This window comes from Crocodylus siamensis, chromosome 5 (assembly GCF_052110815.1).
Source record: "Crocodylus siamensis isolate JL-2025a chromosome 5, ASM5211081v1, whole genome shotgun sequence".
NCBI lineage: Eukaryota > Metazoa > Chordata > Crocodylia > Crocodylidae > Crocodylus > Crocodylus siamensis.
In genome coordinates, this window is record NC_143399.1 from 201,219,277 (window position 1) to 201,232,684 (window position 13,408).

The following is a 13,408-nucleotide window of genomic DNA, read 5'->3' on the forward strand; positions in this document are numbered from 1 at the left end:
CCCCCCCCCCCCCCCCCCGGCTCAAACCTGGGAGGTAGAGCACTCTCCTGGGAAGTGCAAAATCTGAGCTTCAAGAGGGTCTAGGACTCAAGTCTCACACTTTCTGGGTGAGTTCTCTATTGTGGAAAGGGCAGGGAGTTACAGCTGCCATCAGCCACGCACCTACACTCAGAAGCAAGACTGGAGGTGCCTATTTGCAGTCTGACTTAGACATGTCAGCTTTGGAGGGGGGAAGAGGTCAGAAACAAGCCTATGCCTAAGTGTTCCTGTGAGTTGTCTTTCATCACCACTGGGCTGGATTCCTGCCTTAGCCTTCTCATCATTCAGAACACACCTGGTCCTATCTGGATGTCTCTTTAGAGCCACCTAAGTCTACCTGCTGATTATGGAAAGATCCCAAGTGCCAAACTCAACCAAGTTGACTTGCCCTTCTGTGGTCAGGCACCTACATATTAGACACAAGCCCCTAAGTCTCGACCCTTGTGTAAACAGATTGAATGAGACCCTGAAGAGAGGTACTAAGCAAGGCCTAGGAGTTTTCAATCTGAATTACCACAATGAAGGAAATATGCTCTCAGTAGGGAGAGGTGGTGGGAAGTGTGAGAGAGCAGTCGGACACCTCTACAGTAGAGCCCTGGACTGTGTGAAGAAGTCAGGAACTTCGCAGAACTTCTAATGCATTCATATCTCACGCTCCTGTTGCCTCCCACCTGCACCTAGAGTTTCAGACAGTCTGTCATAAGGTAGCGACTGCATCCTAAATTCCTGGGTAGATCGATGTAGAGGCACTGCTAGATATAGATGCTGAAAGGGCTTGTGGTGCAGTCATCCATTTGTTCCTTGGGCAATGCTCTTAACATATTCAGATCTCCTGGGCACTTGGTGGGAGATAAATATGAGCCCCACCTGTGAGAACTGAGCTTTGCATCTGATGTTAGAAGTTGGAAACTGAATTTTAATGCAACAGAAAGAGAAGCTTGCACTATAAAGAGAGGCCTACGTTATTTTCCTTTCAAGCTTCAATAAACCCACTTCAAAACTTCATTTGAAAATTTCCATTTACCCCTGTAGAAATGAAGCACAAGCTTTGAATGTAACTTTTTTTTGAAAACCGCCTAGATTAATTTTCTAGGCTAAGTGTTTTTCTTTTTCTTTATTGATCTGAAATAACAATGGTGCTGCAGTAGTTACAGATTGGTTGGGATAGTGCACTGTTAAGTAGCACAATTGATTGTTAACTTCTCCTTTAACAAGTTAACTTAAAGGAGAAATTCCCCTGCAGTATATAGTTACCCCAGACACATATCCAGACAGTTGTTGTCACAGTTCCTTGCATTGTAACTAGGAAAACGTTTTATTAAAATCTTTCTTTTTCATAGTCCATTTCTTCCATCGGGATGCTGGTCTCAACCAACAGTCCTTTCTTTGAGCTTGGGGAATCATATACGACTCCCAGCTTCCTCTCCTTTATATTGACCTAGTAAGTCAATCAGGAGCTGAAGTATATGAGAGGCAAGGATATTTTTGGGAGTGATCTCTGGTATTGGTTAAACTGCATGGTTGGGAAAGATTTTAGACCAGTCATTGAGTGCAACGTACTCTTCTGTGCTTAAAAGTTGATCTAACATCTCTCCAAAAGACATCACTCCCCACCCCCCCCAAAAAAAAATATTCTTGATTTCTACATGTTTCCTAGACCATCACAGCTACAACATCACCCACACCCTGCCTCAGGAACCAGAATAGCCATTTCCAAGGAAAATCATACAGTCTGAAGTGGGGAAAAAACAACTATTTCAGATCGGAACAAAAAGCCAGAATGTTTCCAGGGCGTAGGTTGTAGCACAGGCCATATGAGGACACTTCCTCAGCCTGACGAAGGGCATTTGTGCCCTAAAGCTTGCTAAGAATTTGTTCAACTATTTGAATTGGTCTAATCAAAGATATCAGATTTACCTAAGGAGCCTTGCAAGCCAAAATGTTGAAATTTCTCAGGAACAAGAATTCTGGAAAACATTGAGCCAGGATCACCAAAAGATAGTCTTTTGCTTCCATTTCAATACGCAGTTATATAAAATGAGTAGCTTAACGTAGTCCAAAAGCGGCAATGAAATGATGAACACAAAACAAAACATTGCAACATTGTGGAAATGCTTTGGCTCTTTCCCTGCCAAAAATGTTGATGAAACAAACCTGTGAAATGTTTTGATTTTGACAAAACTGCATTTTTTTTAATGGAAAATAGTTTGACTAAAAAAAAAAATCCACCAGTTCTGTCTGTCTCTCCCACTCTTGGGGTTGTATACTGGTTCTTTTCACCACACGAGTGCTTTCCACAAAAAAAATCAGTAGGTTTCGTGGAGCATCTGGTTCTTTTCCCTTTTGGGAGGTAAACATCTGCTTCAGGAGGTGAGGTTTTGTTTTTGAATGTGTAGATGTTGCTGGCTTGCTCTTTCCTCCCAGCAAATCCACTGCACTGCAACTATAAATGTCCATGTGTGCCCATGACAGTGGCATAAAAAACCAGCAAAGTTAGCAAGAAACGGAGGTGGTTGTCACCTCTGCCTACCTAGGTATGTTCAGTTCAGATGCTCTCATTTGCAAGGGATTTCGGGATGAAAGAGAGAGGTTTAATCTGAGCACTCCTCCCTTTTCTCACTTATCAAATGCACTAAGGCACAGCTGTCTCATTCTTGCACAGAACCAGGCTTTTCTCCCTTTCCAGTCCTGTAGCCACCGTGACTGAGGTTACTAGAAGCCTCGGGTTAAAAGAAAGTAATCTTTTAGTCTTCTCTCTCTCCTCATCCCCATTGCGTTCCTTATTCTGAGTATTTGTCATACATATATATATAATATCCTGTTGAAGCTGGGCCTTGTGAGCAGCCAGAAGAGGGAGATGTAGGGGATCAGGAGGAGAAAAACAAGCGGGTGCATGATTCAATGAGGTGGCATGGGAGGGGGCATTGGGTCCCTGGAGATGTATCCCATGGCCATCTTTTCTCTTTCTCCAGGTTGCACAAGGATGTGGGACAATATCACGTGCTGGCCTTCAGCGGCAGTGGGAGAAGTGGTGGTGATTCCTTGTCCACCGTATTTCATGTTATTCTCAGCTTCTTTGGGTGAGTTGAGCAAAGAGATGTTATGCCCTCAGCCTTCCTTCCAGAGGTTGAAAATTGACGTGGAATAACCAGCAATCGGTGGGCCAGATTGTGCCTTCTGTCCCTGATTTCCCTGAGCAGACATGCATCCTGGTCTGTGAAGAGCAATCATTCAAGGGATGCTCTAAAAGATTAAATGATTTACCTAAGGTCATACAAGAAGTCTGTTGTGGAATAGGAATTTGAACTCAGGTTTCCAAGGGATTGTCTCTACCGTGGCATTAGTGCATCCTGGCAGAGTTGTTTCCATACACACCCTCCCACCTGCACCCACAGGCACTTGGGTGTAGGTTGGTGAGGCCAGCCCAGATTCATCCCCAATGGTCACTCCTAAGTATGCCAGAGACTGAGGGCTTGAGAGCATCTGTAAAGGGACACCTCCAAAGTGGTCTAGATATTCTTGGTATTGAGCATGCCTGTAGGTGTGGATGGGCAGAACAGGAGTGGGACATGCTTGGGAATGGCTTTAATGGATCACGCCGCCACCACCACAGGCAAGACAAGCCTAAGGTCTGAAACTAGTGCTGTATGAAATCTTCCTTCCACTAGGAAAAGCTAATCTATAGTGGCCTCAGACAGAGTTCCATTTAACGCAATAACATTGCAATTATGCAAAGAAAATCAATTCAACATGTTTAATAAGATCTTCATCATAAAACATATAGTCTGAGCCTGTCATTAATTGTCTGACGTATAAGATAACCAGACAACTACTCAATGTAATAAAATCTTTCTTAGGAGATGACAAATTTGGTCACCAGCTGAGAAACTAACCCAGTGAACAACATTCAGGAAAAGCTAAAAGATTAAATGAATGAACTCACTGGTCTACGTTTAAACCTTGGTTCATGGACGAAGTAATAATGAGATGTCTGGTCTCCTCCTAACTCACTATTCTTGGTTATGGTAACCCCTCCAGGCCTCAACTGAAATGGTAACTACCTTGTGTTGGAGTTTGCACATGCACGTAGTAGACAACAGTCCAAACAATTGAGAAATCACAGCTTGAATGCACCAGACAAATTAAGGGTGCAAGAAAGGGAACAGTATCTCCCTTTAGAGAAAGGGAGCTGAAGCATAGACTACCTATGTGGTTTCCCAAGGTCCAGGAAGTGGTAGCAGAACCCAAGAAGTAGATACCAATCTCCTGAGTCCTGGTTCAATGCCATAATGACAAAAAAAAAACCCCAAAAACCTTCATACTCATGTAGATTTTTGCCCACATCTGAGAAACTTCCCCATACTTTATCATAGATCAGCACACATCAGTTCCTGACAGGAAGAGCCAACAGCTGTAATAACACGATGTCTTGCTGGTCAGGAGTGCAATGCACCGACACAATTATGTAGAAAAACTGCCTCCAACTGATTCTCCAAACCCTTCTCACGAGCACAACACACAATTATTTTTCCTAAAGATCCTCAAGAGAATTAGTAAAGCTGAGATGAAAGGACCCACATCATGGAAACTGCAGAATTTCCAAGGAAGTTTCCAACCAAGAAAGTTTCCTACTTAGAGCATTCAACCAGAGTAAAACCAAGAGAATGTGTCCAGCTTCTGCTGTATCTAGTGTCACTGGGCCTTGGAGGAGGCTCAACTAATAAAACCTGGATAGCCAGTAAGCCTATAGTAAGATTGTTTTATGGAGTGGGGTGATCCGAATCCAGGAAGAACTGTTAGTTGCCGGTCACCTAGTGACTGGAGAAGTTATGTCAAAAGTTGTCCACTGGGACCCTGTATTATGGTATAGTACCCATCAAAGCCCTAGTTAAGCACCTAGGCAGTTGGCCTGTAGCTTTTAACAAGCAGCCAAAACCCCAATACTGTAGGTATATAAAATCGGGCAAGAATAGGTTAATTGACTGTGGTTAGCTGGGGATCTGCCAATCCTGATATGCATGAAGCAAGAAAGAGGTGATGAGGATGGACACAGCTGAGGAAGAATCATTGCTGTCTTGTTTGATCTTGGAGCCCGGAGTAAGGAAGAGTTTCAGCTAGGAAAATCTCTGCCTAAGGGAAGAGGGAGGGCCTGGAGCTTTATTAGGGACTAGATTAGTCCCATTGCATGGAAACAAAAACTGAGTCACTGACAATACTGCTGAATGTTGGTGAGGTCCCTGGCACGCTAAGCAGCAGACCTGGAAGTGGACCAGAAGCACTTCTGGATCCTCTTGGGAGCCCCCTTGTGTCCCCCCAGCTCAGTGACTGGTGCCTCCTCGGTCTGGGGGGAGCACCCAAGGCCCACCTGTGGATGTTTGCCAAGCTGGGGTGGGGGGCAGGGGAGGCCCCTGCATGTTCCCTGGCAGACCCAGAAGTGGACCAGAAGTACTTCTGGTACCAAATCAGTTAATCAAATCACTATCCCCAATTCCAAATCCGATTCCGAATCCAAATCTGAATCAAATATGTCCTGTTTCACACACCCCTAGGGTAGAGAGTGAAAATATGATAAGCAAAAGGCCAGTACATTTGTTTCTTAATAGAAACAAAAGTATCTTGTTCATATGGCTCACATCTTGGTTTGGGGTAAATGAAAGGTAGACTTAATCCCATGGCATTTAGAAACCATAAAATGCTTTGCATAGTCTTGATCTCATCCTATATTAAGGTTTTACACCATTCATAAAATCAGACGTGTCATTATTTCATGCCATTCATCAATAACGTTTAACAGGGAAGGACAAAGGTACCACTTGGCAAGTTTCTTTATGAAAGATCATTACTCATTATCATTATACCAGAGTAGTTTAGCTTTTGTTAAATGCCTACTGCATAAGTCACTGAAATTATTAAATTATTTATGCAGCATCTGTGATAGGACATGATCAGTCCTTTATTATAATATAAATCAGCATCCTAAGAATATTAAACCTAAAGTATTTAATGGAGTCCTTAAAAAGAAATAAACTAGTCAACTGTGGATGTCATCTTGACATGCAGAATCCCATTCAAAAAGTCAGGGGACACAGAAACATTCCAGGTTAAAAAACGGCCAAAGACTATGTTTGAGCTATATAACTATCTGATTCATTTTTGTTAGGTTGCTCCCTGGTATATCTGTTTCTCGGCTATCTTAGTGGCTTCTAACGGGGTTCTAAATTCACTCCACTCCCTGTGAACTTGAGGTACTCAATTTCTGTTCAACTTCTCTTAAGTTGTGTGGTGTTGTCCTTCCATCTCCAAGTCTTGTAAATCAGCATTAGATCCAAGGGTTCATCTCTCTCAGGTCTCCAAGATATTTTAGAAGATAGGGAAAGCAAAGTCATATCCCTCTCTCTGCTGGCTACAATAAGTGCAATCCCTGGTTTTCCTCTTACCTACATGAATAATTGACATCCTTTCTCTCACTCTTGATTAGCCTTTTCCTTTGGCCTTCCTGTTATACAATGCCTAATACTGGAACCAAGCAGTTTTAGGGATTAGAACTGCCTAGGAAGACATTTTTTTTAGCATTAGTGGAATTAGTACAATATTTTTTTGACTGACTAATAGAAAACATTCTGTTAACCAAAGCTATTTGTGGTAGCACTCTTCATTATACAGATAACCCACAATGCTCCTTAGTATACGTGGCGAGCCATCAAAAAACAAGAGTTTCTAGGAGGTCCAACCAAAAAAACACCAATTTCTTAATGAGTTTCATATCACATTTAGTAGTACTTCCTCCAGGAGGTGGGAGGTCCAGGAACAATTTCATTAGGGCTGCATCTACATGAGAGGCTTGCTGCTCAATAAACTAGTCACAGTCTATGCATGTGCAACAGTTACTGCACAGTAGATTCATTTAATGCACTGTTTTCTAGTACCAAATTGTTCCTGGTCAGCCTGAGCAGCAGGGGGCCACAGAGGAAGAACTGTCCCAGCTCGGTGGGATGCTGCCTGCCAGCAACATGGGGATCTGGACCTGTCCCAGTCTCCATGGGGCAAGGAGAGCCGTCCGGGCAGCCAGGCAGCTGCCTCCCAGCCATGTAGAGGTCAGGTCCCAATCTCCACGTGGCTGGGAGGCAGCTGCCCTGCAGCCAGGATGACTGTCCCTGACCTGCAGACATTGGGACCAGCCCCTATGTCCCCTGCCAGCCCAGGTCTGGCACCCAGGGCAGCTTGGAGCTTCCCCTGGCTGCCTCAGGGGGCCAGAGCAGGGTAGGAAATGCCCTGGACTGAACTTTTCTGGTTGAGAGCAAATTAGCTCCTGACGGGCAAATGTTCAGATGTGTGTGGGGGTGCAGTTTAATAAGCCTGTTTTTTTTTTTTTGGCATAGAAAATTCTGGTGCATTAATTGCATATGTAGATACGCCCAGTAGGATGCAAAGACACTTTGGTGAGCCATTGTGATATCATTGCACAATATAATGGGCTGATCTCTCATGAGACACTGAAACACGACGTTTCCCACAATGTTTTGGGAAACTCCATGTTGATAGCTTTGATATACCAGATCTTACTACCTTCCCACCCACTTCTTGTGGCCAGTCGCATCAGTTAGCTTGATCCTTCCTTAAATGTCTCACTTCTATTCCCCAGTCATTTGAGCTGGTTTTGTTGCCTGGAGTATTCGCCAGCAGAAACTCCAAAGCATGTGACTGTGCCATCTCTGCGGCACTGTTTCTGTTCCTTTGGAACTGGGTGAGCTGAGGCAGCACATGAAAGCTTCCACAATGTCGGAAAAGGTTCCTCTGCTCCTGGAGCTGCTCTACTTCATATAAATGTGCACGTATTCCCTGAGGCAGAGAACAGAAAGAGGGGGAGACTAAGGACTTACAAGCCTTCTGTTGGCAGACACCCATCGCGATAGGAAGCTGCCAAGCTGTGACCTCACCCACACATGTTCTGGCGGCTCTGCACAGCTCTGCTAGAGCTGCTGTGCCACCACAGCACACCGCGCATCCATCTAGGGGCTACAGCAGCTAGGAGAAAGCATGGGTACTTCCACATAGAGTTTTCTGATGCCTTCCCTGTGGTGTTAGAAGTCTTCAGTTGCTGCTCTGTTGGTAGAATAAAGGAGTCCACCTGCCCCAGGAGATATTTGTGTGGAAACACAATTTAGTCTGCAGACCTGAGTTTGGCAGTGCTTTGTGGCATAGATCAGGCCTAACTGACTAGGTTGGGGCTTAGCCCTGGTATAAGGAAGAACTGAATTCAAGTCCCTGCTCCACGGAATATGAATTATTGATATACAGTGGAGCAGGTTCAATAGGAGGATAGGGAGCATAGCTAATAGTCCAGTTTTCAAAGTGTCTGGATGAGATTCATCCAAATCACATGGGGCATGTCTACACACGCAGTTGTGTGCCTAAACTGAACACTCCTTTGTTTAAGGCACATTAAGACAATTTAAGTGCGTGTCTACATGTAGATGTGCTAGTGCATGTTAAGGCACATTAAATTTAGGCTGGCATAGCTAAGTCATTTTGGTGCACATGTAGCCATGCTAGTGCAGATTAACACAGTGTATGTCCATTGATGTACACCGTGTAATACTCATTAAACATCTACATGTGGGCTAATGTGACTTAGCTATGCCAGCATACATTTGGTACTTGCTTTAAGCAGGTATCAGATTTAGGCAGGATTAGCCTAAAATGGACATTTTTAAGGTACATTAAGAGCATACACATGGACACAAACCCTTAATGCACCTTAAAAATGGTGATTTTAGGGTAATCCTTTTTTTAAAGGCCACGTGTAGACAAGCCCATAGAGCAGGTGCTTATTAGGACTGTGCGAAACAGCACTGTTTTTACCTTGACTTCTGTTTTGACGGCACAGTGTTTCATTTCAAGTTTAGTTTATTTTCGAAAGCACTGTTCCATTTCGTTTCATCAAAACAGTTTTGCTGTTTCAATGCTGTTTTGACATTTCACCAGTTGGCTATAATGGGGAAGCATGTACTGGAAGAGGAGCAGCCTCCTGTGATCCCAGGCAGATCAGGACCCACACCCTGGGGAGGAGTCTGGCAGAGCCCCACAGCCATCCCGGGGGTGCGGGCAAGAGGCTGCCACTGCTGCCTGGGACCAGCGCTGGGAGCTGAGCCAGTGGAGGGAGATGGAGCGCTGCCCTGGCACTGTGCTCCGCTCCCCCCACCAGGCTCAGTTCCACAGGGCTGCAAGCAGCTGGGAACCAAGTCCAGAGCACAGCCCCGGTTCTTTCCAGCGCCCACCATCATGCTGAGCTCCATGGGGCTGGTGGTGCCAATTGGAGCAGGAGGCGGGGAGAGCCAGGGATGCACTTCCCATGCTGCTGAGCCACATGGGGCTCCAGAGCCACTCGGAGCACAGCCTTGACTCTACCCTGCTCCCACCACCTGGCTGCTGCTTCAAAACTCGAAACATTTTGAAAGTTTTGAAACATTTCAGCTGGCCTCATTTTGTTTTGAGGCTGTTTCAAAGCCCTCTGTTTCATTTCAATTTCACTGTTTCAAGCTCGAAACAAGTTGAAACAGCATTGAAACGAAACAGCCGGCAAATTTTCGCACAGTCCTAGCGCTTATACCTGGGTCTCTCATGTCACAGACGAGTGCTCTAACAGAAGCACAAGTTATTTAGCAATGGGACTCTTCATCTCTTTTGCTTTGACCAGAAATTCCATTCTGAACCCAAGCAGTTTTTTCTGTCAAAACTGATCACTGCATTTACATAAAGTTGTGCGATCCAACGGAAGATCCTTTCACCAGAAAATTCCCACTCAGCTATACTAGAGTTCTCAACTCTCACTTGCATCTCTTAATACTCCCTTTCTTGTTTACAACAGCTGCATCTTGCTAAACTATCACCACCACTGAACAAATGAAGCCAGTGCAGCTAAAGATCAAGGTCATGAAGCTCAGAGTATTCTTAACCATATTTCTAGCATGTAGTCGCATCAGGAAAGGATGATAATAGCATGTAGACTTCAACGTGCAGATAAGACTCAGTGTTGACAGGATGCTAGGATGGTTGCAGCATCATATCTAGATGACCATCTCCATGCCACCAAGGACATGACTGAAAGCTCAGAGAGCAGGCATATTTTACACAAGCCTCTGTCTTTTCAGTGACCCTCATCAGGACATTAACATGTTTTTTGTAATGGTTCTGGGTTACAGGTTACAGCAAAACCTCCGCTGGCTATCCTGACCTCCCTCTTTTAATTCACTGGGCACGTTTACATGTGCACCTTAATGCACATTAGCCTATTTCAGTGTGCATTAAAGTGTCACTAAAAAAGCCATGCTGTTTCGTTAATGTGCATTAAAATAAGCTAATGCACATTAAGCATCACTTAAAAACTGTGGGCGCCTATACGTGAGCACGGAGGCTATTCTAACTTACTGGAATTCCAACACATTGGAGCAGACTCAATTAACTGAGTCTTCTGGAGCATGGCAATTGCCACACTCCAGCATCCTCCTGCAGCTGGTGTAACAATGTCCCCAAGCTTAAAAATGGTGATGGGGGCATATGATCTAAAGCTTGTCAAATGAGCTTTGGTTCAAGCACCTCCGCCACCATTTTTAAGCACGGGGACACTGATACACAAGACACGGCAGCACTTTAATTAGAGAAGCTCTCAGAGCCACTCTAATTAAGGTGCTGCCCCTACCCCTGGAGAACGTGTAAAAGTGTTCCGTGCTATTTAGTTAATGCACATTAAGACAGGCTAATGTGCATTTTCCTAGTACCTCACAGTGGAGGTGCTATACTTAATGCACATTAACTAAAGCATGTTAATGCACATGTAGATGTGCCCATTGTAAATAATTTTTATTCCATTGTATATAGTCCATGCTTTTCCTTTGCTTTAGGCCAGTGCTTCTTGTTCTACACTAGAGCCCCCAAACACCGATTTACTGAGGCATGCTCACTCCAAGAGGTGTATTCTTTGCCTGTGACTAGGCAATGCTTCTGTCACTTGTGTGAAACCCTAGCTGGCACTTGTGTGAAACCCTAGCTGGCATAATCTACAACAACTGTGTTTGCCTTCTCACCTTCACTCTGTGATCTAGCCAGCTTTTATTGCCATGAATGATTTCTTACATTGATTTCCATGGTGATTATCCTGGCTTTTTTCTTCAGTAATCCAAACAAGTGTGTTCCTTTTTAAAAAAAAAAAAAAAAAAAAAGTTCTATAACTGGAGGCCTATGGGCATTAGATACCAGCTGTAAAAATAAGTAGCCACACCTCACATCACTTCTGAAATGAATATGTATGTGCAGCAATGTATTGGGTACTTCTGTACATTTAGTTTTCATTCTTGATGTTTTGTTTTGTTTTACTGGATTTAAGAAAGTCGCTTTGTATTTTTCCACAGTGATTGATGGCAACAGTGAGTTATTTTTTTTCTTTGCTACAGACAGTGTACGATCTGTTAGCCAATTATATAGGGCTAAGGTCTCACCTGTACTAGAATAATGCAACAACTAGTCACCATTGGGCAGGACTTTTTCTACATAAGTTGCTCTGTGGTAGCTATTTTCTTATATGCTCTTACCCTGGGATATATGAAAGTTGAAACATAGTAACTTACCCCTCTTTTATTGAGAGCCAAGCTGTGGAGTGTAGCTTTCATCTACCACCCAGCATGAGGGTATACTACAGTGGGCAGAATGGAACAGCTGATGTACAGTAAATCCCTGATCCCTTCCCTCCAGCATGTCTCTATGCCTTAAGTGGAACACAATGAAGTAGTGGAAGCCTAGTTCAGACGCATTTAAACCATTTTTTGCCCTCATTTCTAATTAACCACTGCTTGTAACCAATCAAGTTAAACCAGTGTAAGTGACTGTTGCTTAACTGAAATGCACTGCATTAAGAGATTTTGCTGGTCTAATTAGGGCCTTGTTAGACTTTATGCTATAAGCTGAACAAATGTTAATCGGCTTAGTGCAGTTCAGCTTAGTGGAACAGTTACACACTAAGGGGAAAAGCCTGCTCTGATTGCCCCTCACCTGCACAGGTGTGACTTTCCAATAGAGACCTGATGAGCAGGGACAGGACAAGGAGCTAGGGGAAGGACAAGCTCCCTGCTTCCTCAGGGGAGAGAAGGTGCTGCAGCCCCAGCTCCTGGAAGCCATGGTACCTCTGGCCACCGCTCTGACCAGCTCTGCTCTTTCTGGATCCAGGTTGGGGAGGGAACAACACTGCTCAGATGGACTTTGCTCCCCACTGGGAGCAGAACTAGCTGGGTCCACACAGGGGAGCCTCTCCTGCTCAGCCCCGGCTGGCTCTGCTCCTGGCGGAAGCAGAACCAGTCAGAGCAAGTGGTGACGGGAAGCACAGTGGGCGCACTGCTTCCTGGGATACTGGAGGACTTCAACTTGGGCAGAAAAACTACAGAGAATGACAGCAAGTGGATAAAACAGGAGCAAATTAACCAGATCGGTGATATTGTTACCTGGTGTGGGGTAACATTAAGCCAAACATGGACTGCTTTAAGCCACTTAAAAGGTGTTAACATACAGCCAGTCCAGGGGTTAAGATCTCCAGAAGTTGCCTACAGTTACCGTGTAACAAGGCCCTTCCACAGACATTCCATTCTCTTCAGTTACATTGCTGCACTTTTATAGTCTGGACAGGTCAGATTGTGTTCCAGCTAGTAGGTCTCCAAATGGACCTAAGTGCAATTCTGTTTCATTCTGTTCAAGTCCCTGAAGATCCATTAATGCTTCTGTTTTTGTAACACACCATCGCCTTACCCTTAAGACTGAGTCACAAAAAAGCAGCAAGGGAGGGGAGAGAACCCACCCACTTTTTCCAATAACTATTTTTCAAGCACAGGATGAAACAGAACTGCACTTAGGCACCTTAATCTACTTATGTTCCTAATAAGTGGAATAAAATCTGGCCCCATGTGAATGCATCTTTTCTGTTTCTGACGTTGCCATCAGGCCATGTTCTGCAAGTTACTTGAGGCCTGACTTTTGCAAGCATGAGCATTCAGAGTATCTAATAAACTCAATAGGAGCTGCAGGGACTCAGCACCTCCAAAAGGTAGACTTTCATCTTTTCAGTGCCTCAGTTTCCCCATTTATGAAAGAAGCAAAATTGCATTCACCTACTTCACAGGAAAGTTGTGAGCCTTAATTAATATTTCTTAACAGTACTCCCAACTTTAAGCATACAAAAAATGTGACCTATACCCCCAAATTTGTGAGATTTAAAATTGAAAAGTGGCTCTACATGCACTGGATATAGTTTAATGTTGCTCAACACTTCCTATTATATGACTTCATTTTCAGTTGCAGCTGTTCCATGGAGAAACTCTTTTGCCTC

At 44.2% G+C, this 13,408-nt stretch overlaps 1 protein-coding gene across 1 annotated transcript in view; it reads left to right on the forward strand.

Moving 5' to 3' along the window:
- LOC149865138 (vasoactive intestinal polypeptide receptor-like) overlaps positions 1-13,408 on the forward strand; it is a 178,003-nt gene that overhangs the window by 88,203 nt on the left and 76,392 nt on the right. Inside the window, exon 3 of the mRNA XM_090047844.1 lies at positions 3,012-3,119. Coding sequence (XP_089903970.1) covers positions 3,012-3,119 — 108 coding nt within the window. The remainder of the gene's footprint in view (positions 1-3,011; positions 3,120-13,408) is intronic.